The sequence below is a fragment of the Miniopterus schreibersii genome (assembly GCF_964146895.1).
Source record: "Miniopterus schreibersii genome assembly, chromosome: 21".
NCBI lineage: Eukaryota > Metazoa > Chordata > Mammalia > Chiroptera > Miniopteridae > Miniopterus > Miniopterus schreibersii.
In genome coordinates, this window is record NC_138123.1 from 12770653 (window position 1) to 12796795 (window position 26143).

At 47.3% G+C, this 26143-nt stretch overlaps 1 protein-coding gene across 1 annotated transcript in view; it reads left to right on the forward strand.

Annotated features, from left to right (window-relative positions):
• The window catches only part of DISC1 (DISC1 scaffold protein), a 237291-nt gene that overhangs the window by 26483 nt on the left and 184665 nt on the right, over window positions 1-26143 (forward strand). Inside the window, exons 2-3 of the mRNA XM_081123969.1 lie at window positions 3830-4803; window positions 20652-20721. Coding sequence (XP_080980095.1) covers window positions 3830-4803; window positions 20652-20721 — 1044 coding nt within the window. The remainder of the gene's footprint in view (window positions 1-3829; window positions 4804-20651; window positions 20722-26143) is intronic.

Below are 26143 nucleotides of genomic sequence, written 5' to 3' on the forward strand. Positions count from 1 at the left end.
TGGATCGCACAGTTAAGATGGAAACACAGTCAAGGCTGCTCTTTCCGCACCAGCACTTGCCGTGCTCACTAGCTGCTATTGCAACGCCTGAGGCGCTCTCCTGGAGGATGGAAGAGAGAGGACGGCCCAGGGGAGTGTCTGTGCTCCCTGTATAGTACTTTACTCTTTGAAACACGTTAATCCACTGAGATGTGAAGTTTATGATTTGGAAGCTTTGGTTAACCTCAGTGTTTTCTAAAATTCTTATTTATGTCCCGACCACAACAGAAAGGATTAGAATTCTTTCCCTGAGAAGAATAGATTCATTTATGCGTCCACAGTGTATTTGTGACGCCTTGTTTTATGCAGTCTTTCCGTACTTGATCTTTGACTCTTCTCCTCATTCTCAGCTGTGGCCTCCGAGTCCCCTTTGGGATGCGACATGCTTTCCTCAGAGTCCTTGAGGCACAGGGCAGCCAAGTCCACGTGAGCATTTTGTGTAGATTTTAACTTTGCGTCTAGTTTTAAGGTCTTCCAAGTAAATGCATGAGTAGAATGTTTTCTTAAATGGCATGTTTTAGATTTCCTATTTAAAAACGAGTGTTACTGCCCTGGCCGGTGTGGCTCGATTGGGGTCATCCCGTGCACCGGGAGGGTGCCGGTTGGATTCCCGGTCAGGGCATGTGCCCGGGTTGTGGGCTCCATCCCCTGCAGGGGGCGTGCAGGAGGCAGCCGGTTGATATTTTGCCCTCACGTCGATGTTTCTCTCGACACGTTGTACAACCATCAATCACCACCATCCATCTCCAGAATTTTTTCATCTTCCCAAACTGAAGCTCCGTACCCATTAAACAGTAATTCCCCCTGCCCACCCGCACTCCCTGGAACCACCCTCACTTTCTGTCTGTATGGATTTCACTCACCTGGGGATCTCATATGAGTGGAACCATACAGCGTCTGTCCTTTTGACTAGCTGAATTTACTTAGCATAACGTCCTCAAGTTTCCTCCATGTTGTAGCATATATCAGAATTTCTTTTCTCTTTAAGGCTGAATAATAGTCCATTGTATGGATGGGCCATTTTTGTTTTGTTTTGTTTTGGTAGCAGCCATCCTAATGGGTGGTCCAATTTGGCCTATTAATAATTCCTTCTGTACATTTTCATCATTCCCTTTTCTAATGATTCCAACTCTTTATGGCCTCTGCCCTGAAGAAAAAATAAAAATAAAACTTTCTCCTGATTTCTTGTTACTTCAAGTTATTTCCTAAGTGGTATACTGGGAGGCAAGGGATGCAGGAAAGGCACGTGATTGAAAATCAGTTTGTCGTTCCCCCACCTTCCCTCCTTCTCATCCACCATCCATCCACTCATCTGTGGGATCCCAGCCAAAAGTCACTCCCAGACCCGTCCGTCCGTCCATCCATCCATCTCTCCATCCCTCCATCTCTCCCTCTATCCAAGCATCCATCTATCCCTCCATCCCTCCATCTATCCAAATATCCCTCCATCCCTCCATCCCTCCCTCTATCCAATCATCCATCCATCCCTCCATCCCTCCATCCCTCCATCCCTCCTTCTATCCAAACATCCATCCATCCATCCATCCATCCATCCATCCATCCATCCATCCATCCCTTCATCTATCCAAACATCCCTCCATCCCTCCATCTATCCAAGCATCCATCCATTCCTCCATCCCTCCCTCTATCCAATCATCCATCCATCCCTCCCTTCCTCCCTCCCTCCCTCCCTCCCTCCCTCCCTCCCTCCCTCCCTCCCTCTATCCAAGCATCCCTCCATCCCTCCATCCCTCCATCTATCCAAGCATCCCTCCATCCCTCCATCCCTCCATCTATCCAAGCATCCCTCCATCCCTCCATCTATCCAAGCATCCATCCATCCCTCCGTCCGTCCATCCCTCCCTCCATCCAAGCATCCAAGCATCCATCCAAGCATCCATCCATCCATCCATCCATCCATCCATCCATCCATCCATCCATCTCTCCATCCCTCCTTCTCTCCTATCCAAGCATCCATCCCTCCATCCCTCCTTTTCTCCTTCTATCCAAGCATCCATCCACCCATCCACCCATCCACCCATCCACCCATCCACCCATCCACCCATCTACCCCTCCCTCCCTCCCTCCCTCCCTCCCAGCATCCATACATTCATTCTCCAAGTGACTCAAGTGCAGGGCATTGTGCTGGTTTACTGTTCAGTAATGAGTAAAACAGGTTTTGGCAAACCATGACCTGAGAGTTCTGGGGAAGATGAAAACCTTCTGAACTTTAATTTCATTATTTATAAAATGAAGATGGCACCAAGCTGCTGGGGTTGCAGTGTTAATGCCCCTCTCCTTTCCTTCCTTTATCCTGACTTTCTCTCTCTCCCCCTCATAGCCCTTGCTTCATTCTGTCCTTTGTTGTAAGCTTCTGGAACTTACAACAGATTCAGGGAACAGGTGGCCCATGGGTCATGGTGCTCATTTCTCCAGGGATTATCAGTGACACCACAGAGACTGGTGTGTGCCATGATTGTAACCCAGTGGGATCCTGAATGCCTAGGGCTGTCTACCATGATGGAGATCCTGGGATGAGCTATGCTCTGGGTGGCAGAACAAGGTGTGCGGGCCTGGAGCAGAGCTTTGCCCCACTTCTCACCCTGCCTGGTCATACTTTTATGCCTCCCACTTAATCCAATACAAGGTGTGTCAGGGCCCCAAGAGGAGAGCACCACGCAGGCCAGCGCGTTCAGGAGACTTGGGCACTGGTCACCTGGCCATTTGCAGGTGTTTCCAGAATGTTTGTGTCTCTGAGCCTCAGTTTCCTTAACTATAAAAGGGAGGTTATTTTCCTGGTCTGGTTGATTCACATGATTTTGGTGGGGTTCAAAGGAAATTAATGCGGATGAAAACATACCATGAGTGACAAGGTGCTATGCAATGTAAAAATAGTAACCAACATTTTTATCACACTTATTACATGTGCCAGGCACTGTTCTCAGCTGTCAACATATAGTAGCTCATTTAACTTAATGCTCACAACTGCCCTATGAGATAGGTACTGCTACTATCTCCATTTTACTGATAAGCAAACTGAAGCACAGAGAGGTTAAGTAACTTGTGGAAGGTCACACAGCCAGCAGTGGCACGGCCAGGGTTCGAACCAGGCATTGAGGTGCCGGAGTCTGTCCTGCTTCTGTGAGGTGTCAGCATTTTTTATTGTTCCTGTTCTTGTTGCATAGTCAGGAGGGAACACAGTCCCTGGTTTGGGGAACTCTTCAAGCAGGGCCTCCTGTCGTCCACAGTGTGAGATGAATCGATGGGCATAAATTGTGTGGTATCCAGCTGTCTGTGGTCCACTGGCGTGAGGGGACATGGATGGCTCAGATAATGGAAACCTCCATATTGTCACTGAGGAGCTGGAATGAGCGATTGGGTCTCATTTCGAGGAGTGTGCTGGTGTTCGTTTCAAGTCGTTTGCTTTCCGGGCTGACTCTGGGATGAAAGTGCTGATGTTCCTAAAAGACCAACAGGCGAGATGCTGGAGGGTCCAGAGGAGCTGCCAAGGTTGTGGCTCCGAGTACAAGCTGACGTGTTGGCATAACTCACAGCAGTGCCAGCTGCTCTCCTAAACAGAGGAGCTGAGACCCATGTTGTTTCCACACGGCCAAGCAAACACTTCCCAGGGATCATCAGAATTTTCAGACTGGGGTGACCCCTGACTCCTGAACCAGCATCTCAGATGCATCCAGAGGTGACCTCTAAAACTAGGGATGTCCTCCAAACACAGTTCCCGCTGAGCCCCTGAGATCTGTGTGTTTAATGTGCTGTTTTTCTCTCTTTCCAGGCAGCCAGGATTGCTTGCCACCTGCAGTGTGTTTTCAGAGGAGGCGGCTGGCACGGAAACCCGGCTACATGAGAAGCGACGCTGGGCCCCAGATCAGGTTCCTGTCCCCTGCCGTGGGTGCTTCGTTCCGGGCCCAGGCAGGGGCGTGTGGTGAGGAGTCCCACCACTCTGAGTCCAGGGCTGGACGATGTGGCCTTGACCCTGGAGGCCAGTGGCGAGGCCCCGTGGTTGGGAACCCTCTTCCCAAGAGCACAGCAGCCTCAGCTCTTGCCTGTGGGGGCCACCTGGGCCTCGCTCGGACCCCAGCAAGAGGGACCTCAGGGTTCTTTGGGATTCAGTTCAGAGCTGGCACCAAACTGCCCAACAGGCTGACCAGGCTGTGTGGCCCTGGGGACACTGGGTGTCGGGGGGAGCTCCCACCCATGGATAGTTCTGAGGCCCTGGACCCTCGTCGGGATGCTGCCTGTGGTGAAGGAGCATGGGGCGCCTGGGCAGAAGACTGTCTGGCCCCAAAGGATGTGGGTGACACCAGCTGCAGCCTCGGAAGTGGCCCCAAGGTCCCCTCAGCCCCTGCCAGCTCTCAGGTGGCCTTCACCTCCAGCTTCAGCTTCATCCAGCTCTCACTCAGCTCCGCCGGGGAACGGGGAGAAGCGGAAGGCTGCCCGCCCTCCAGAGAGGCCGAGGACACGGACGCCAAGGCCACCAGCTTGGACAGGCCCCGAGAGGAGCCCAGACTTTCCGCTCCCCCCTTCAGTCTCAAGGTTGCTCAGGGCCCTGCGGACTCTGCCCAGACTGCAGGGGGCAGCCCTAGGCCGGAGTGTGAGCCACTTTCTGTATTGAACACAGACGCCGCCTCCTCATGCTCCTCTGATCCCTCAGAGCTCGAGGGGGCTGCTCTCCACTGGGACCTGCTGCTCAGGAGGTGCGAACCCCTGCTTCTGGAATGTCTGCTCAGCAACCGCAGGCAGCTGGAGGTCGGTGTCTCCCAGCCTCTGGGCCCCATGAGGCTCACAGGCTCAGATTAGCTGGGCAGAGGGCAGGAAACGAGTGGTTCTGGGGCTGACCGACTTCCCCTGAAGCTGCAGCAGCTCCTTGGTGGCTGGTGGCTGGTGGCTGGTGGCTGGTGGCTGGTGGCTGGTGGCTGGTGGCAGGAAGATGTTGCTGCACTTCTGTTTCTCTTCTTTCCTTTTGAACAAAATCTCTTCTCCTTTCATCCTGTCATTAGGTGGTCAGATTGCTCTCTGTGGGGCCGAGGGCTCCCCTGCCTTTCCTGCTCTAGGTGATGCATGGATAGTGCAGCCCAGCTCTGCTTTGACAGGCCAGGGAGAGGGGACAGGCAGCGAGCAGGGGCCGGAGAGATAGAGGGGCGATGCCCGCGCTGGGCGTGACCCTCCTGCAGTGGGAACCTCCTGCTGGAGTTCCTTTCTGGTCAAACCTCACGGGCCCTCAGCCTCCTTGTTTAAAGATGATAACACTGCACAGGACCGACCTGTGGCTCAGATGAGAATGTCAGTGCTTTGGAAATTAGGGTGGACTGTGTACTTGTACATCTGAGCATCATGATCACACTGTGACGGTGCTGGTGCTGTCCCCCAGCTGTCTGAGAGCTGGTACAACTGTGGGCAGGCAAGGTGGCTCCACCCCAGAAGTTCCAGAGAAACCCGGGCAGAGGTGCTCTGTGGCTGCCCCACTGGGCTGTGTGGCTCATCCTAGTGAAAGACTGTGTTTTTCTTCTGGGGTGTGTGTTTGTGTACACGCACATGTGTGTATGTGTACAGGTGTGTATATGTGTGCATGCATACATATGTACATGTGGAGCAGGGAAGTAGGGCACCCACTCATCAGGCATTGGTAGAAGTCCCTGAAGATGTTCATTCCCAGTCGTCGCATCTCATTTACTCTCAGTTCTTTACCTGTGGCCTGATGTTCTTGCCCTCAGGGACCCCATCCCAGCCTTCTGATTTATAACCCAAGGAGATAACAAAGCCAGGCCACCCCTGCGGACCTCTGTCCCTAGGTAATGCATGGAATCCTTGAGTTAGATGAGTCCAAAACAGACGCCGTTGTCTTCCCCACCAAACCTGTTCTAAAGGGCCCCCCTCAATAAATATTTGTTGATTTGAAATAATAGAATCCATCCATCCAGCTCCTTAGAGAAACTGCAACCATCCTCAACCCCCCCACGTCGTGTCAGTCTCCAAGGCCTCTTACTCCCACGGCTAACGCACCTCCCACGGTTCAGATTCGTGTTGTCTTTCACCCGGGTTTGCAAGGATTCTGGATGTATTTACCTTCCTTCAGCTCATCCTCTGCATGGCCAGCAGAGTTATCTTCCCAGGCAGGGGCGGGAGAGTGTTATTTCTCTGTTCAAAACCTTTGGTGGCTCATTGCTCCTCGGGATAGTATCCAAGTTCCTTATCTTGATAATCGAGACCTTCCCCAGCCCGCCCCAGCCTGCACTGGGGGAGCCTTCCTCCTGCCGCTGGGCCATCTGGTGCTGCTTCCTGTTCCTGAAGACACCGGGAACAGCTGCGCCTCAGGCCTTTGCTCACAGTTTTCCTCTGCCTGGAATTTCCTTCCTACACCTTCCCACCTGCCAGGCTCCTATTGATCCTTCCTGGTGTGGCTCCAGAGCCACTTCCTTGTGTGACATTTCCTCCCCCATCTAGAGCAAATGAACCCCTCTTCCATTTTGTTCCCAAAGCACTTTGGACATGCCCCATTACAGCACTCACCATTAATAGTTTGTTTGTGGGTCCAAGTTCTGCACTTGACCATGAGCTCCGTAACTAGGTCACTCCTCTGGGACATCTTTGGATGTTTGTTGCCCAGCACACTTTCTGGTCCTCAGCAGGTGCTTCCTTCATTTTTGTTTTCAGCGAAGTAATTAATCTTGATAAGATGGGCCACAGATTCTAATTGACAGATTTTTTTTGGATTGACTGACTAAGGCAAAGGAAGAGAATCTGAGAGGCCACCACCCAAAGGACAAAGGCACTGAAGGGATTCGAGTCACCCTTATATCGTGGGGGATGGGGTTCCCCCACCAACAATTCTCCAACACCAGCTGGGCATCCTATAACTTAATTAAAAATGTTTTTTTTTAAATTGATTTTTTAGAGAGAGAGAAAGGGAGCGGGAGAGAGAAACATCAACGTTTAACATGGATCGGCTGCCTCCTGCGTGCCCCCTATGGGGGACTGAACCCGCAACTCAGGCATGTGCCCTGACCAGGCATCGAACCAGCAACCCCTCAGTGCACGGGCCGATGCCCAGCCAACTGAGCCACACGGTCAGGGCTAACTTAATTCAATTCTGATGCTATTTACCTGGAGATAACATCAGGTTCCATAGGTTAAGGTCCCACAAGGCTGCCCCCCTGCCCCAATCCACACTCAGATGCGTCAAATGTCAAATGATAGGATCAGGACACAATTTACTTGTAGTTTAAGTATCTTTGTTTGTGATAATCTAATACCCGGACAAGGGAAACTTGATGCATTTTTAATTATTTGATGTCTCTTGTAGGAAGAGGAATGAAGCTCATTCAGTGTGGTGGGAGGGATGGAAGGAACCCTGTCCAGGGTGCAGAGCTTGCAGGGGGAAGAGGCCCTGGTAGTGGAATTGTCCGTGACCAGGGGGTCGCTTGGGAGGCCCTGCTTTTTGAGGCCGCAAATCCCAGATTTGGGCTACTGGGGAGGCTTTCATGACTGGGGAAAGGGATTGGCTAAGGATCTTCAAAAAGATCCCTTTGAAACTTGGGATTCCAGTGTTTTTGGGACTTTTAGATGTTATATTCTAATTCTTTAGAATATTAGAATATTTAACCCCTCTCCCTGCTCCTTAAGGAATTTGAGTCTTGTCGTCTTTTAAAACAGTCGATCCTCAGTATGTGCGGTTTCCGTATTTGCGAATTCATTTACTTGATAAAACTTATTGTTAACTGCAGAGTCAGTGTCAGAACCCTCTCCTGGTCATCCGGTGAACATGCGCAGAATGGCTGGAAATTCGCGTTGCCCGACGGGCACGTTCCCAGCCGAGGTCACCCCCGGTGACATTCTGCCTGCCTGTTTCAGCTCTCACCTGTAGACAGGTGATCTGTTTAGTACCACGTTTTTCATATATTTTGTGTGTTTTGTTGGCGATTCCACTGTTCGAAACAGCCCCTAGTGCCGGCTGCAGTGCTGTCTGCGCTCCTGGGTGCACAAGGGCTGGGCTGTGCCCCGTGGAGAAAACACGCGTGGGGAGCATCTCCCAGGGGTGCGTTGTCCCGCTGTGCATTCAGTGTTGATGAATCAGCCGTATGTAGTTAATAAAACATCTTTCAGCTGAAACACACATAAAACAGTTATGCATTTTATATGATCAGTTGACAGGAATGTTGTGGCCAGAGGTTCTCAGGAGCCCAACCCTGTATTTCCCCCTGGAAGCGATGGTTCAGATCACTCCTCCCCATCTTCTCTGCTCCCGCTGTATAAAAATAGCCACCCAGGGCCATTGCCGGGGCTTGGTTGGGGCTGAGAAAATTGCGATAAAAGGAGATGCTAACCGGTGTGCAGAGGAAGGCAGTGGGCAGCTCCCTGCAGGTTAGGCCCACGGGGGCTTTGAGGAAAAGGAGGGAAACTGCCTGCCTTCCGTGGGAGGGGCCCCTGTGTAAGCCACGCCCGCCAGGGGCTGTGCTTCCGGCGGACATGGACATTCAGACATGAACCCGGGCAACAGCTCAGGTCCTGCAGGATAGCTGGACGAGGGGGGCGGTGTTGTGGGCATCGGCTGTAGACGAGTGTTCTCTGACCTTCGTTTCTGTGGTTCCTCTGCTCCAGCCCTGGCTCGTATTCAGTGACACTGTCACTTGGATGTGGTGATGGTCACTCAGCCTGTCTCCCATCACTAGCATTTAGGGCCGAGTCACTGATGAAGTTTGCACTTGTCACGTGCGAGTCACTGATGAAGTTTGCACTTGTCACGTGGGGCACTTCATGGTAAAGGGGTCGACGTGATCATTCGTTCTTTCGTTCATTCAGAAAGTATTTGCTGATGACTGTGCTTTGGAGATTGTGTTAGTTAGGATGGGTTAGTAACAGACAGCCGCACATATCAGACTGTGTTAGTTAGGACGGGTTAGTAACAGACAGCCGCACATATCAGACTGTGTTAGTTAGGACGGGTTAGTAACAGACAGCCGCACATATCAGACTGTGTTAGTTAGGACGGGTTAGTAACAGACAGCTGCACATATCAGGCTGTGTTAGTTAGGACGGGTTAGTAACAGGCAGCAGCACATATCAGACTGTGTTAGTTAGGACGGGTTAGAAACAGACAGCAGCACATATCAGACTGTGTTAGTTAGGACGGGTTAGTAACAGACAGCAGCACAGTATCAGGCTGTGTTAGTTAGGACGGGTTAGTAACAGGCAGCCGCACAGTATCAGGCTGTGTTAGTTAGGACGGGTTAGTAACAGGCAGCAGCACAGTATCAGGCTGTGTTAGTTAGGACGGGTTAGTAACAGGCAGCCGCACATATCAGACTGTGTTAGTTAGGACGGGTTAGTAACAGGCAGCAGCACAGTATCAGGCTGTGTTAGTTAGGACGGGTTAGTAACAGGCAGCAGCACAGTATCAGGCTGTGTTAGTTAGGACGGGTTAGTAACAGGCAGCCGCACAGTATCAGGCTGTGTTAGTTAGGACGGGTTAGTAACAGACAGCAGCACAGTATCAGGCTGTGTTAGTTAGGATGGGTTAGTAACAGACAGCAGCACATATCAGACTGTGTTAGTTAGGATGGGTTAGTAACAGGCAGCAGCACATATCAGACTGTGTTAGTTAGGACGGGTTAGTAACAGGCAGCAGCACATATCAGACTGTGTTAGTTAGGACGGGTTAGTAACAGGCAGCCGCACAGTATCAGGCTGTGTTAGTTAGGACGGGTTAGTAACAGGCAGCCGCACAGTATCAGGCTGTGTTAGTTAGGACGGGTTAGTAACAGACAGCAGCACAGTATCAGGCTGTGTTAGTTAGGATGGGTTAGTAACAGGCAGCAGCACATATCAGACTGTGTTAGTTAGGACGGGTTAGTAACAGACAGCTGCACATATCAGGCTGTTAGTTAGGACGGGTTAGTAACAGGCAGCCGCACAGTATCAGGCTGTGTTAGTTAGGACGGGTTAGTAACAGGCAGCCGCACAGTATCAGGCTGTGTTAGTTAGGACGGGTTAGTAACAGGCAGCCGCACAGTATCAGGCTGTGTTAGTTAGGACGGGTTAGTAACAGGCAGCAGCACATATCAGACTGTGTTAGTTAGGACGGGTTAGTAACAGGCAGCAGCACATATCAGACTGTTAGTTAGGACGGGTTAGTAACAGGCAGCCGCACAGTATCAGGCTGTGTTAGTTAGGACGGGTTAGTAACAGGCAGCCGCACAGTATCAGGCTGTGTTAGTTAGGACGGGTTAGTAACAGGCAGCCGCACAGTTTCAGACTGTGTTAGTTAGGACGGGTTAGTAACAGACAGCAGCACATATCAGACTGTGTTAGTTAGGACGGGTTAGTAACAGGCAGCAGCACATATCAGACTGTGTTAGTTAGGACGGGTTAGTAACAGGCAGCAGCACATATCAGACTGTGTTAGTTAGGACGGGTTAGTAACAGGCAGCAGCACATATCAGACTGTGTTAGTTAGGACGGGTTAGTAACAGGCAGCAGCACATATCAGACTGTGTTAGTTAGGACAGTTTAGTAACAGGCAGCAGCACATATCAGACTGTTAGTTAGGACGGGTTAGTAACAGGCAGCCGCACAGTATCAGGCTGAGTTAGTTAGGACGGGTTAGTAACAGGCAGCCGCACAGTATCAGGCTGTGTTAGTTAGGACGGGTTAGTAACAGACAGCAGCACAGTATCAGGCTGTGTTAGTTAGGATGGGTTAGTAACAGGCAGCAGCACATATCAGACTGTGTTAGTTAGGACGGGTTAGTAACAGGCAGCAGCACATATCAGACTGTGTTAGTTAGGACGGGTTAGTAACAGGCAGCCGCACAGTATCAGGCTGTGTTAGTTAGGACGGGTTAGTAACAGGCAGCCTCACAGTATCAGGCTGTGTTAGTTAGGACGGGTTAGTAACAGACAGCAGCACAGTATCAGACTGTGTTAGTTAGGACGGGTTAGTAACAGACAGCAGCACATATCAGACTGTGTTAGTTAGGACGGGTTAGTAACAGGCAGCCGCACAGTATCAGACTGTGTTAGTTAGGACGGGTTAGTAACAGGCAGCCACACAGTATCAGACTGAGTTAGTTAGGATGGGTGAGTAACAGACAGCAGCACATATCAGACTGTGTTAGTTAGGACGGGTTAGTAACAGGCAGCCGCACAGTATAAGGCTGTGTTAGTTAGGACGGGTTAGTAACAGGCAGCAGCACATATCAGACTGTTAGTTAGGACGGGTTAGTAACAGGCAGCCGCACAGTATCAGGCTGTGTTAGTTAGGACGGGTTAGTAACAGGCAGCCGCACAGTATCAGGCTGTGTTAGTTAGGACGGGTTAGTAACAGACAGCAGCACAGTATCAGGCTGTGTTAGTTAGGATGGGTTAGTAACAGGCAGCAGCACATATCAGACTGTGTTAGTTAGGACGGGTTAGTAACAGGCAGCAGCACATATCAGACAGTTAGGACGGGTTAGTAACAGGCAGCCGCACAGTATCAGGCTGTGTTAGTTAGGACAGGTTAGTAACAGGCAGCCGCACAGTATCAGGCTGTGTTAGTTAGGATGGGTTAGTAACAGGCAGCAGCACATATCAGACTGTGTTAGTTAGGACGGGTTAGTAACAGGCAGCAGCACATATCAGACTGTTAGTTAGGACGGGTTAGTAACAGGCAGCCGCACAGTATCAGGCTGTGTTAGTTAGGACGGGTTAGTAACAGGCAGCCGCACAGTATCAGGCTGTGTTAGTTAGGACGGGTTAGTAACAGGCAGCAGCACAGTATCAGGCTGTGTTAGTTAGGACGGGTTAGTAACAGACAGCAGCACATATCAGACTGTGTTAGTTAGGACGGGTTAGTAACAGACAGCAGCACATATCAGACTGTGTTAGTTAGGACGGGTTAGTAACAGGCAGCCGCACAGTATCAGGCTGTGTTAGTTAGGACGGGTTAGTAACAGACAGCAGCACATATCAGACTGTGTTAGTTAGGACGGGTTAGTAACAGGCAGCCGCACAGTATCAGACTGTGTTAGTTAGGACGGGTTAGTAACAGGCAGCCGCACAGTATCAGACTGTGTTAGTTAGGATGGGTTAGTAACAGACAGCAGCACATATCAGACTGTGTTAGTTAGGACGGGTTAGTAACAGACAGCTGCACATATCAGGCTGTTAGTTAGGACGGGTTAGTAACAGGCAGCAGCACATATCAGACTGTGTTAGTTAGGATGGGTTAGTAACACAGCAGCACATATCAGACTGTGTTAGTTAGGACGGGTTAGTAACAGGCAGCCGCACAGTATCAGACTGTGTTAGTTAGGATGGGTTAGTAACAGACAGCAGCAGATATCAGACTGTGTTAGTTAGGACGGGTTAGTAACAGGCAGCAGCACATATCAGACTGTGTTAGTTAGGACGGGTTAGTAATAGGCAGCAGCACATATCAGACTGTGTTAGTTAGGACGGGTTAGTAACAGGCAGCAGCACATATCAGACTGTGTTAGTTAGGATGGGTTAGTAACAGACAGCAGCACATATCAGACTGTTAGTTAGGACGGGTTAGTAACAGGCAGCCGCACATATCAGACTGTGTTAGTTAGGACGGGTTAGTAACAGGCAGCAGCACATATCAGACTGTTAGTTAGGACGGGTTAGTAACAGGCAGCCGCACAGTATCAGGCTGTGTTAGTTAGGACGGGTTAGTAACAGACAGCAGCACAGTATCAGGCTGTGTTAGTTAGGATGGGTTAGTAACAGGCAGCAGCACATATCAGACTGTGTTAGTTAGGACGGGTTAGTAACAGGCAGCAGCACATATCAGACTGTGTTAGTTAGGACGGGTTAGTAACAGGCAGCCGCACAGTATCAGGCTGTGTTAGTTAGGACGGGTTAGTAACAGGCAGCAGCACATATCAGACTGTTAGTTAGGACGGGTTAGTAACAGGCAGCCTCACAGTATCAGGCTGTGTTAGTTAGGACGGGTTAGTAACAGACAGCAGCACAGTATCAGGCTGTGTTAGTTAGGGTGGGTTAGTAACAGGCAGCAGCACATATCAGACTGTGTTAGTTAGGACGGGTTAGTAACAGGCAGCAGCACATATCAGACTGTGTTAGTTAGGACGGGTTAGTAACAGGCAGCCGCACAGTATCAGGCTGTGTTAGTTAGGACGGGTTAGTAACAGACAGCAGCACAACATCAGGCTGTGTTAGTTAGGACGGGTTAGTAACAGACAGCAGCACATATCAGACTGTGTTAGTTAGGACGGGTTAGTAACAGACAGCAGCACAGTATCAGACTGTGTTAGTTAGGACGGGTTAGTAACAGACAGCAGCACAGTATCAGACTGTGTTAGTTAGGACGGGTTAGTAACAGGCAGCAGCACAGTATCAGACTGTGTTAGTTAGGACGGGTTAGTAACAGACAGCAGCACATATCAGACTGTGTTAGTTAGGACGGGTTAGTAACAGACAGCAGCACAGTATCAGGCTGTGTTAGTTAGGACGGGTTAGTAACAGACAGCAGCACATATCAGACTGTGTTAGTTAGGACGGGTTAGTAACAGACAGCAGCACAGTATCAGGCTGTGTTAGTTAGGACGGGTTAGTAACAGACAGCAGCACAGTATCAGACTGTGTTAGTTAGGACGGGTTAGTAACAGGCAGCAGCACAGTATCAGGCTGTGTTTGTTAGGACGGGTTAGTAACAGGCAGCAGCACAGTATCAGGCTGTGTTAGTTAGGATGGGTTAGTAACAGACAGCAGCACAGTATCAGACTGTGTTAGTTAGGACAGGTTAGTAACAGGCAGCAGCACATATCAGACTGTTAGTTAGGACGGGTTAGTAACAGACAGCAGCACATATCAGGCTGTGTTAGTTAGGACGGGTTAGTAACAGACAGCAGCACAGTATCAGACTGTGTTAGTTAGGACAGGTTAGTAACAGGCAGCAGCACATATCAGACTGTTAGTTAGGACGGGTTAGTAACAGACAGCAGCACATATCAGGCTGTGTTAGTTAGGACGGGTTAGTAACAGGCAGCAGCACAGTATCAGACTGTGTTAGTTAGGATGGGTTAGTAACAGACAGCAGCACAGTATCAGGCTGTGTTAGTTAGGATGGGTTAGTAACAGACAGCAGCACAGTATCAGGCTGTGTTAGTTAGGACGGGTTAGTAACAGGCAGCAGCACAGTATCAGGCTGTGTTAGTTAGGACGGGTTAGTAACAGACAGCAGCACAGCATCAGGCTGTGTTAGTTAGGACGGGTTAGTAACAGACAGCAGCACATATCAGACTGTGTTAGTTAGGACGGGTTAGTAACAGACAGCAGCACAGTATCAGACTGTGTTAGTTAGGACAGGTTAGTAACAGACAGCAGCACAGTATCAGACTGTGTTAGTTAGGACGGGTTAGTAACAGGCAGCAGCACAGTATCAGACTGTGTTAGTTAGGACGGGTTAGTAACAGACAGCAGCACATATCAGACTGTGTTAGTTAGGACGGGTTAGTAACAGACAGCAGCACAGTATCAGGCTGTGTTAGTTAGGACGGGTTAGTAACAGACAGCAGCACATATCAGACTGTGTTAGTTAGGACGGGTTAGTAACAGACAGCAGCACAGTATCAGGCTGTGTTAGTTAGGACGGGTTAGTAACAGACAGCAGCACAGTATCAGACTGTGTTAGTTAGGACGGGTTAGTAACAGGCAGCAGCACAGTATCAGGCTGTGTTAGTTAGGATGGGTTAGTAACAGGCAGCAGCACAGTATCAGGCTGTGTTAGTTAGGATGGGTTAGTAACAGACAGCAGCACAGTATCAGACTGTGTTAGTTAGGACAGGTTAGTAACAGGCAGCAGCACATATCAGACTGTTAGTTAGGACGGGTTAGTAACAGGCAGCCGCACAGTATCAGGCTGTGTTAGTTAGGACAGGTTAGTAACAGGCAGCCGCACAGTATCAGGCTGTGTTAGTTAGGATGGGTTAGTAACAGGCAGCAGCACATATCAGACTGTGTTAGTTAGGACGGGTTAGTAACAGGCAGCAGCACATATCAGACTGTTAGTTAGGACGGGTTAGTAACAGGCAGCCGCACAGTATCAGGCTGTGTTAGTTAGGACGGGTTAGTAACAGGCAGCCGCACAGTATCAGGCTGTGTTAGTTAGGACGGGTTAGTAACAGGCAGCAGCACAGTATCAGGCTGTGTTAGTTAGGACGGGTTAGTAACAGACAGCAGCACATATCAGACTGTGTTAGTTAGGACGGGTTAGTAACAGACAGCAGCACATATCAGACTGTGTTAGTTAGGACGGGTTAGTAACAGGCAGCCGCACAGTATCAGGCTGTGTTAGTTAGGACGGGTTAGTAACAGGCAGCAGCACATATCAGACTGTGTTAGTTAGGACGGGTTAGTAACAGGCAGCCGCACAGTATCAGGCTGTGTTAGTTAGGACGGGTTAGTAACAGACAGCAGCACATATCAGACTGTGTTAGTTAGGACGGGTTAGTAACAGGCAGCCGCACAGTATCAGACTGTGTTAGTTAGGACGGGTTAGTAACAGGCAGCCGCACAGTATCAGACTGTGTTAGTTAGGATGGGTTAGTAACAGACAGCAGCACATATCAGACTGTGTTAGTTAGGACGGGTTAGTAACAGACAGCTGCACATATCAGGCTGTTAGTTAGGACGGGTTAGTAACAGGCAGCAGCACATATCAGACTGTGTTAGTTAGGATGGGTTAGTAACACAGCAGCACATATCAGACTGTGTTAGTTAGGACGGGTTAGTAACAGGCAGCCGCACAGTATCAGACTGTGTTAGTTAGGATGGGTTAGTAACAGACAGCAGCAGATATCAGACTGTGTTAGTTAGGACGGGTTAGTAACAGGCAGCAGCACATATCAGACTGTGTTAGTTAGGACGGGTTAGTAATAGGCAGCAGCACATATCAGACTGTGTTAGTTAGGACGGGTTAGTAACAGGCAGCAGCACATATCAGACTGTGTTAGTTAGGATGGGTTAGTAACAGACAGCAGCACATATCAGACTGTTAGTTAGGACGGGTTAGTAACAGGCAGCCGCACATATCAGACTGTGTTAGTTAGGACGGGTTAGTAACAGGCAGCAGCACATATCAGACTGTTAGTTAGGACGGGTTAGTAACAGGCAGCCGCACAGTATCAGGCTGTGTTAGTTAGGACGGGTTAGTAACAGACAGCAGCACAGTATCAGGCTGTGTTAGTTAGGACGGGTTAGTAACAGACAGCAGCACAGTATCAGGCTGTGTTAGTTAGGATGGGTTAGTAACAGGCAGCAGCACATATCAGACTGTGTTAGTTAGGACGGGTTAGTAACAGGCAGCAGCACATATCAGACTGTGTTAGTTAGGACGGGTTAGTAACAGGCAGCCGCACAGTATCAGGCTGTGTTAGTTAGGACGGGTTAGTAACAGGCAGCAGCACATATCAGACTGTTAGTTAGGACGGGTTAGTAACAGGCAGCCTCACAGTATCAGGCTGTGTTAGTTAGGACGGGTTAGTAACAGACAGCAGCACAGTATCAGGCTGTGTTAGTTAGGATGGGTTAGTAACAGGCAGCAGCACATATCAGACTGTGTTAGTTAGGACGGGTTAGTAACAGGCAGCAGCACATATCAGACTGTGCTAGTTAGGACGGGTTAGTAACAGGCAGCCGCACAGTATCAGGCTGTGTTAGTTAGGACGGGTTAGTAACAGACAGCAGCACAGCATCAGGCTGTGTTAGTTAGGACGGGTTAGTAACAGACAGCAGCACATATCAGACTGTGTTAGTTAGGACGGGTTAGTAACAGACAGCAGCACAGTATCAGACTGTGTTAGTTAGGACGGGTTAGTAACAGACAGCAGCACAGTATCAGACTGTGTTAGTTAGGACGGGTTAGTAACAGGCAGCAGCACATATCAGACTGTGTTAGTTAGGACGGGTTAGTAACAGGCAGCCGCACAGTATCAGGCTGTGTTAGTTAGGACGGGTTAGTAACAGGCAGCAGCACAGTATCAGGCTGTGTTAGTTAGGACGGGTTAGTAACAGACAGCAGCACATATCAGACTGTGTTAGTTAGGACGGGTTAGTAACAGACAGCAGCACATATCAGACTGTGTTAGTTAGGACGGGTTAGTAACAGACAGCAGCACAGTATCAGGCTGTGTTAGTTAGGACGGGTTAGTAACAGACAGCAGCACAGTATCAGACTGTGTTAGTTAGGACGGGTTAGTAACAGGCAGCAGCACAGTATCAGGCTGTGTTAGTTAGGATGGGTTAGTAACAGACAGCAGCACAGTATCAGACTGTGTTAGTTAGGACAGGTTAGTAACAGGCAGCAGCACATATCAGACTGTTAGTTAGGACGGGTTAGTAACAGACAGCAGCACATATCAGGCTGTGTTAGTTAGGACGGGTTAGTAACAGACAGCAGCACAGTATCAGACTGTGTTAGTTAGGACAGGTTAGTAACAGGCAGCAGCACATATCAGACTGTTAGTTAGGACGGGTTAGTAACAGACAGCAGCACATATCAGGCTGTGTTAGTTAGGACGGGTTAGTAACAGACAGCAGCACAGTATCAGGCTGTGTTAGTTAGGACGGGTTAGTAACAGACAGCAGCACAGTATCAGGCTGTGTTAGTTAGGACGGGTTAGTAACAGGCAGCAGCACAGTATCAGGCTGTGTTAGTTAGGACGGGTTAGTAACAGACAGCAGCACAGCATCAGGCTGTGTTAGTTAGGACGGGTTAGTAACAGACAGCAGCACATATCAGACTGTGTTAGTTAGGACGGGTTAGTAACAGACAGCAGCACAGTATCAGACTGTGTTAGTTAGGACGGGTTAGTAACAGACAGCAGCACAGTATCAGACTGTGTTAGTTAGGACGGGTTAGTAACAGGCAGCAGCACAGTATCAGACTGTGTTAGTTAGGACGGGTTAGTAACAGACAGCAGCACATATCAGACTGTGTTAGTTAGGACGGGTTAGTAACAGACAGCAGCACAGTATCAGGCTGTGTTAGTTAGGACGGGTTAGTAACAGACAGCAGCACATATCAGACTGTGTTAGTTAGGACGGGTTAGTAACAGACAGCAGCACAGTATCAGGCTGTGTTAGTTAGGACGGGTTAGTAACAGACAGCAGCACAGTATCAGACTGTGTTAGTTAGGACGGGTTAGTAACAGACAGCAGCACAGTATCAGACTGTGTTAGTTAGGACGGGTTAGTAACAGACAGCAGCACAGTATCAGGCTGTGTTAGTTAGGACGGGTTAGTAACAGACAGCAGCACAGTATCAGACTGTGTTAGTTAGGACAGGTTAGTAACAGGCAGCAGCACATATCAGACTGTTAGTTAGGACGGGTTAGTAACAGACAGCAGCACAGTATCAGACTGTTAGTTAGGACGGGTTAGTAACAGGCAGCCGCACAGTATCAGGCTGTGTTAGTTAGGACGGGTTAGTAACAGGCAGCAGCACATATCAGACTGTTAGTTAGGACGGGTTAGTAACAGACAGCAGCACAGTATCAGGCTGTGTTAGTGAGGACGGGTTAGTAACAGGCAGCCGCACAGTATCAGAGGCGTGACATCCCAGAATCATGTTTCTTGCTTATGTTGACGTTCCGCAGAGGTGGCTGGGGCTCTGCTCCGAGTCCCTCGGGAGCCCAGCCTGCACCCCCTGATCGCGTGGCCCCTCAGTTACTGAGTCCAGGTGGAGGACACTCAGCGGTCCTACAGGAGCAATCAAATGCTTCGGTGCAGGAGCGGCCTCTCTCCCTTCCGCTCACACCCGTTAAGCAGACCAAGGAGGGGAGGGGAGAGGAGGGGAGTGTATTCCGTCCGTGTGTCCGGAGCAATGGAGAACCACGTCACGGCGAGCGCTGCCGTTTCTACATGGACACAAAGTAGTTCTGCCCTCCAGATGCTCGAGGGTGAATGGAGGGCACAGACAACACAGGTCAAGACAGAAGGAGAGCTGTGACGTGGTGTGATAAGCTCCACGGGTAACTTCTGCAGCTCTTTTCTTCCGGTGGCTCAGACCAAAACCTGGCATCATCCTAACTGGTTCTCACTCCCCCACGGGACCCATTAGCAAATCTGTTGGCTTTATCTTCCACCAGCCACCTTCTGGATGCGCCCAGAAGCCCCTCGCTGCTCACCACCTCCTCTGCTCCCGCCGCAATCCACGCCACCTCGCCTCCTTCCCGGTTATTTCCCCCGCCTTCTGCCCTTGCCCAGAGCAGTCAGAAGGAAGTGGTCAAACATAAATCAGCTTCAGTGACCCTCAGAGTAAAATCAGAAGTTTAAATGGTCTTCATGTCTCTTCATGATGCCTTTCTCATCGCCTCTCTGACCTCACCTGCCCCGATTCCCCCTTTAATCCCTCCTCTGGGGGCCCAGGCGCCTTCCTGCTTGTAACTCGCACAGCCAGGAGCGCTGTGCCCAGAGCCTTCACGCTGGCTGTGCTTTCTGTTGGAATGTTTCTCTCCCAGAGAGCCCCAGGGTTTGCTCCCTTACCACTTTCATATCTTTGCTCAAGTGTCACCTTCTCAGTGAGATCTTATTTAAAATCGCAGCCCCACCGCCTACCATTCCTGATCCCCTTATTTGGGCCTGTATTTTTCTTTTATAGCACAAATCACTTTTTAAGGCTCCATAAAACTTATTATCTGTATTTTTTTGTCTTCTGACACAAGAATGTACATCTCGAGGGCTGAGAATTTTACACTGTATCTCAGCGCCTCAAACAGTGCTTGACACCTGAGAGGCACTCAGTAAACATTGGTTAAACGGATGATCTGAGTAGAACACGTACAGGTCACAGTGGCAGTGTAAGGGAAGGACATTCAGCACAGGCTGGAGGGGGTGACACCTGAACCAGGTGTTGAAGGAAATGTAGGTGTAGCCAGGCAAAGATGGGAGGGAGGTGTTTTTCAGGGAACCAGTCCAAATTCATTCATTGAAAGGCCAACAATCCATCTAAAAAAAAAAATCCCTGGGCCTCCTGCTGAGAATAATAATAATTATAAATGAACTCATAGTAATTCTCCAGCAAATGGTGGGGTCATTGGGCCTATTGTGGGTTAAATAAGACCATGCCCTTTTCTCTAAAGGAAAGTCTGTGGGCCTTTGCACTCCCTACAGGGGTTTTGTGAAGTCCTGTCACTGTTACCCAGCCTGCAGCCCAGCTGCTGAGTTAAAATCCATGCTGCTTCTGGTTCCCCTTCCAGCTGTGGGGTGTTCACCTTCCTAATTTTAATCTGATTTTTTAGAACAGAGACTGTCTGGTCAGGTCAGGAAATGTGTGTTCCTTTTTGTTATGCACTTTTCATGTAGATAAGGGTACGGTGTGATGTTTTTGTTTAAAATAACATTTTAACTCTGGATTTTATGCTCGAGTTACACTTTTCCTTTCCATCACTTTTTTGTGCGTGAGAAACGAATCCCCCTGGCATTGGAAAATGTATGCTTGTGGTTCCTTTTTTCAAGGAAACAGAGAAGTTCAGTCTGTGAAGTAGTTTCTAAAGTGCCCTTAACTTCATGAAAGGAAGTTGGCTTGAATGCTATTGTAATTGGTTTTCATTTTTCTCCTCCAAAACAACATAGGTGAACTCCTTGAGATTAAAGCTTCAGAAACTCCAAGAAAGAGCCGTGGAGGAGGAGGATTATGATAAGGGTGAGTGTGACTTTGTTCATCACATGCTTCTTCTTTCTCCTGAAACGTTCCATTTCTCACTCCCTCCTTGCCTAGATCTGTCTTCTGCACCCCAGATGAATTGAGCAGCCATTTCCTCTGATCTTCTCCACTTGGTGACAGTGGGCTAGTTTGCAGCACTGTTATTTTGTGGATTTCAAAACATTTTATGAGGGTTCATCCTTTGGGTTATAAATATAACTTTACTGATTATTTGGAAACATGGAGTACTTGAACAATAAAAGTTTTATCATCTGCCTGCCCAAGGTGTGATATATCTATAATTATTCATTCACCAAACCGTATGTATTGAACACCTATTATGCACTAGGCAGTGTGGCGGGAATGGGACAGCGAGGGAGACACCGTGTCCGGCCTTACGATGCCTGTGGATATGAGCCCTCACTGAGCTGTTTAACTTCGTGCTCTCTGGGATCAGATAGGAAATGGGATGAGTTCGAAAGGTGCCATGCTGTGTTGCAGGGGCCACATCTATCAGATTTCCATGAAGATGGCCCCAAATACCCAAGGTAGACAGGAGACTAGAAGATGGAGGAGTTGGTCAGAGGCCAGAAAAAAATGTGCAAAGGATGACCTCCTCATGCTTTGAGGCTAGCATTATCCCAGTACGAAAGCCAGGTGCAGATATCACAGGAAAGGAAATTATAGACGAGTATCCCTTCCAAATAAAGATGCAAAAATATCCAACAAAATACTAGTAAACCTAGTTCAACAGCACATTATAAAAGGATTATACGCGATGAGCAAGTGGGGTTGATGACAAAGTGGGATTTATCCTGAAATCAAGGTGGTTCACATAAGAAAATAAATCAATGTAATGCTTCATGTTAATAAAATGAAGAGAAAAAACAGACATCATCATCTCAGTTGATATAAAAAAGCCATTTGACAAAATTCCAAGACCTTTTCATGATGAAAACTGCAAAAACTAGAAGAGGGAACTTTTTCAACATGATAAAGGATATTATGAAAAATCTATAACTGACATCATCCTTTTTCTTAAGATCATAAATGAGACAAGGATGCTTGCTTTCTCCATTGCTATTCAATATTGTATTGGAAGTTCAAGTAGCAAGAGGCAAATAGGCAAAAAAAATTAAAATTATCTCTATTTGCAGATGATGTGATCTCACATATAGAAAATTGTAAAGAACCCACAAGAAATCATGAGAACTAATAAACAAACTCTGCAATGTTTTAGGACTTGTTACACAAAAACCAGTGGTCTTTCTATACACCTGCAATGGACAATCCCAAAAGAAAATTAAGAAAGCAATTTCATTTATAGTAGCATCTAAAATAATAAAATAATTGGTAATAAATTTAACCAAGAATGTGAAGGACTTTTTACACTGACAATTACAAAACATTGCTGAAAGAAATGAAAGATGACCTAGGTAAACAGAAAGACATTCTGTGTTTATGGACAGGAAGATTTAATATTATTAAATACTAAACCTAAAGCAATCTAGAGATTCAGTTCAATCACTATCAAAATTGCAATGCCATTTTTTATTTTTGCAGAGAAGCTGATCCTCAGTTTCATATGGCATTGCAAATGGTCAGAATAGCTAAATGATCTTGAAAAAGAAGAACGAAATTCCTGATTCAAAAAGTACTATAAAGAAAGCTACAGGAATCACAACAAAGTAGTACTGGCATAAGAATGGATATATAGACCAAAGGCATAGAACTGCGTGCAGAAATACACCCATACATCTCTGGCCAATAGATTTTTGACAGTGTCAAGTCCACTCAATGGAGGAAAGAATAGTCTCAACAGATGGTGCTGGGACAACTGGACTTTCACATCCAAAAGAATAAAGTTGGATCCCTACCTCACATCATATAAAAAAATGAATTCAAAATGCTTCAATGACTTTGGTGAAAACCACAAAACTCTTAGAAAACAGTGAATGCTTTATGACTTTGGATCATGACACTAAAAGCACAGATAACAAACAGAAAAACAGATAAATTGTACTTTATCAAAATTAAAAACTTTTGTATATCAAAGGACATAACCAAGAAAGTGAAAAGAAAACTGACAAAAGGGGAGAAAATACTTGGAAATCATGTATCTGATAAGAGTTTAATATCCAAGATATATAATTCAACAAGGAAAGATGAACCGCCCAATTTAAAAATGGATAAAGGACTCCAAAGAAGATACACACATGGCCAATAAACACATGAAATGATGCTCAACACCGTTAGGGAAATGCAAATCAAAACCACAATGGGATACCACTTCACACCCACTGGATACCACTTCACACCCACTAGGATAGTTCCTATTGAAAAATGGGAAATAAGTGTCGGTGAGAATGTGGAGAAATTGGAGCCCTTATCCGTTTGCTGTAGGAATGTAAAATGGCGCAGTGCTATACAAAAGTTTGGCAGTTCCTTAAGAAGCTAAATCTTATTACCAAGCAATTTTACTTTTTAAAAAAATTAAATTTATATTTTTATTTAAGTATAGTTGATATACAATCTTATATTGGTTATATTAGTTTCAGGTATACAATATAGTGATTCAACATTTTTATACCTTACAATTTGATTACCCCAGTAAATCTAGTAATCATCTGTCTCCGTGTAAACTTATCACAATATTATTGACTATATTCCCTTTAAGTGTGTTCCAAAGGAATTGAAAGCAGGGACTCAGTGTTCATTGCAGCATTATTCATGTTAGCCAGAAAGTGGAAACAACTTAAGTGTTCATCAGTAGATGAATGGATGAACAAACTATGGTATATACATACAATGGAATATTATTCAGCCATAAAAAGGAATGAAATTTCAGTACCTGCCAGAGCATGGGCAAATCTGGAGAACATTAAGTGAAATAACCCAGAAATATTGTATGATTCCACTTATATGGAAAACCTGCGATAGGCAAATTCAGAAACAGAAAGTAGATTAGAGGGTAATAGGGGCTGGGGGAGAATGGAGAGTTATTGTGTAATGGTCACGCAGTTTCTGTTTGAGATGATAGATGTTTTGGAAATGGAAAGTGGTGATGATGCACAACATTGTGAATGTATTTAATGCCATTGAATTGTACATTTAAAAATGGTCAAAATGGCAAATTTTATATTGTGTACATTACCACAACTTTAAAAATGAATAATGTAATGTACCAAAATCCATTGAACACACTGTATAATTTAAATGGGTAAATTTTGTATGGTATGTGAATTATACTCAACAAAGCTGTTTAAGAAAAACAGTGACAACATTTATTTTGCTCATAAACCTGAACTCTGGGCTGGGCTAAGAGGGCACAGCTCATCTTCCTTTCCATGTGGCTGCTTGGCTTCCACATAGTAAGGTGATGGCACCCTGAGAGCGAGCTAGGCAAAAACTATCGCTCATTATGGACTGACCTTGGAAGTGAGGCAGTGTTGCTGCTGCTGCATTCAGTTCATTAGAGGTAGGGGTGACCCATATTCAAGGGCAGGGTAATTAGACTCCATCTGTTGATGGAAGGAGTGTCTAAAGAATTTGTGGGAATCTTTAAAAACCACCACAAAACAAATAAACAAACAAGAAACAACTCCCCCAAAACAAAAACTCCACAGACAGTCCTCTATTATGTTTCTACATCCTTTCCACATGCAGAATATACTCATCCCCTCTCAAGACCCTTCAGAAATCTCATATTATGGCTTCATGCTTAGGCTTTATGTCTAGGAGCTTCACATCTAATTCAGGTGTAGGTGCAGATGAGGCTCCTCAGGTGTGATTCTTTGAGCACAGCTCCTTGAGTACAGTTTCTCTGATCTGAACACCTGTGTACTAAAGATACAGGCTGTCAACCCCACAGTCCCAACATACGATGGTGACACAGGTATAGGGTAACTGCTTTAGGTATTTGTTCAAAAAGAGGGGAGGTAGGAGGCCCAGAGCAGCCACTGGTCCATAACAGTTCTGAAATCCAGCTGGGCACCTGTTGTCAGTTTCTTGATTAGAGCTTAGCCTTACTGCCTGGAAGTACTTTTTTGTGAGACTTGGCTCTGATCCCCAGGCTCTCGATTCCACACTCTGAGTCATCCTTCCTTGTCCATAAGAAAAAGCCTCAGTTTGTAGCCAAATACTGTTCTCAGCCTTTTTTCATTTTGCATTTCCTCTGTTCTTTTTCAATTTGGCATAATTCTTTTAAAAACATTTTTGGTTTCATATGAATTAATTTATAATCTAGCCTGTTAAACAAAAGCTATACCTATAAATCTCTGCAAGATAAGCCTCTTTTTCAGGCTCCCTGTAAAGCTTGGGGAGGCGGAGGACAATGCTCTTAAGATTCTTAAAGGGCTGCTTGACTGTCTGAAAGGGCCTACGATCTTTTTGAGATCTTACAAAGGGCTTACAGTTTTGTCCTTCGTCTCATCTTTTGGCCATATTTTCCTGGCAGCCCACTGGATTGGATTTTTGCCTAGAAGCCATTTCTTAATCTCAGCGTCATTTGTCATCTGGAGAAGCTGAGAAGAGTTTTAATTTCCAGCCCAGCAAGTCCTGACTCCTTTGTAGTAACAGTTATTTCTTTAGCGTATTTCTCTCTTGTATGTTGTACTGTGGGTGGTGAGAAGCCAGGTGGTCCCTTCAGTGCCCTGCCTGGAAGTCTCAGCCAGACCACCCAGGCCAATGGGTGCATTTTCTGTTTTCCATGTCACCTTTGGTGACAGCGTTTCTAAACTTTTAGCTCCTAAGCATGGGTCCTTTCTTTCAGCTTCTAATAACATTTCCTCTCTTTCCTTTAAGTCTGCACCAGCATCCTCCAAGATCAGTCATGCTTCTCCTAACAGTCTCTTTAAGGCCCTTCCAACTTCTAGGTACCACCCAGTCCACAATCTGTTGCCTCGTGTTTCGGGCTTTGTTGTGGCAGCCCCTCACTGTGGTACCAAAATCTGTTCCTGTTATCTATTGCCGTGCAACAGACTCCCCTCAGGCTTAGTGGCTTATCCAAATGACAACATTTATTGCGCTAAAACATCTGTAATTTGGGGAAATCTCAGCAGGATAGCCCTTCTTTGCTCCATCTAGCATTCGCTCAAAGAGTGGGGCCCCCAGTCATCTGAAAGCTTGCTCTCATGTTGGCACTTGATGCTGGCTGTCTGCTGGGGCTCAGCTGGGGCTCAGCTGGAGCTGCAACACCTACTCATGGCCATTCCTGGGGTGCTTGGGTTCCTCACAGTGTGATGGTGACTGGAGAGAAGGAGAGACAGAGAGAGAGGGAAGGAGGGAGGGAGGGAGGAAACACTGGAGGAAACTATCAGCTTTTATGACCTCATCTCAAAAATTATGTGGTGTTAATTCCACCACATTCTGTTCATTTGAAGCAAGTCACCAGAGTCAGCGCATGTTCAAGGGGCAAGGACTT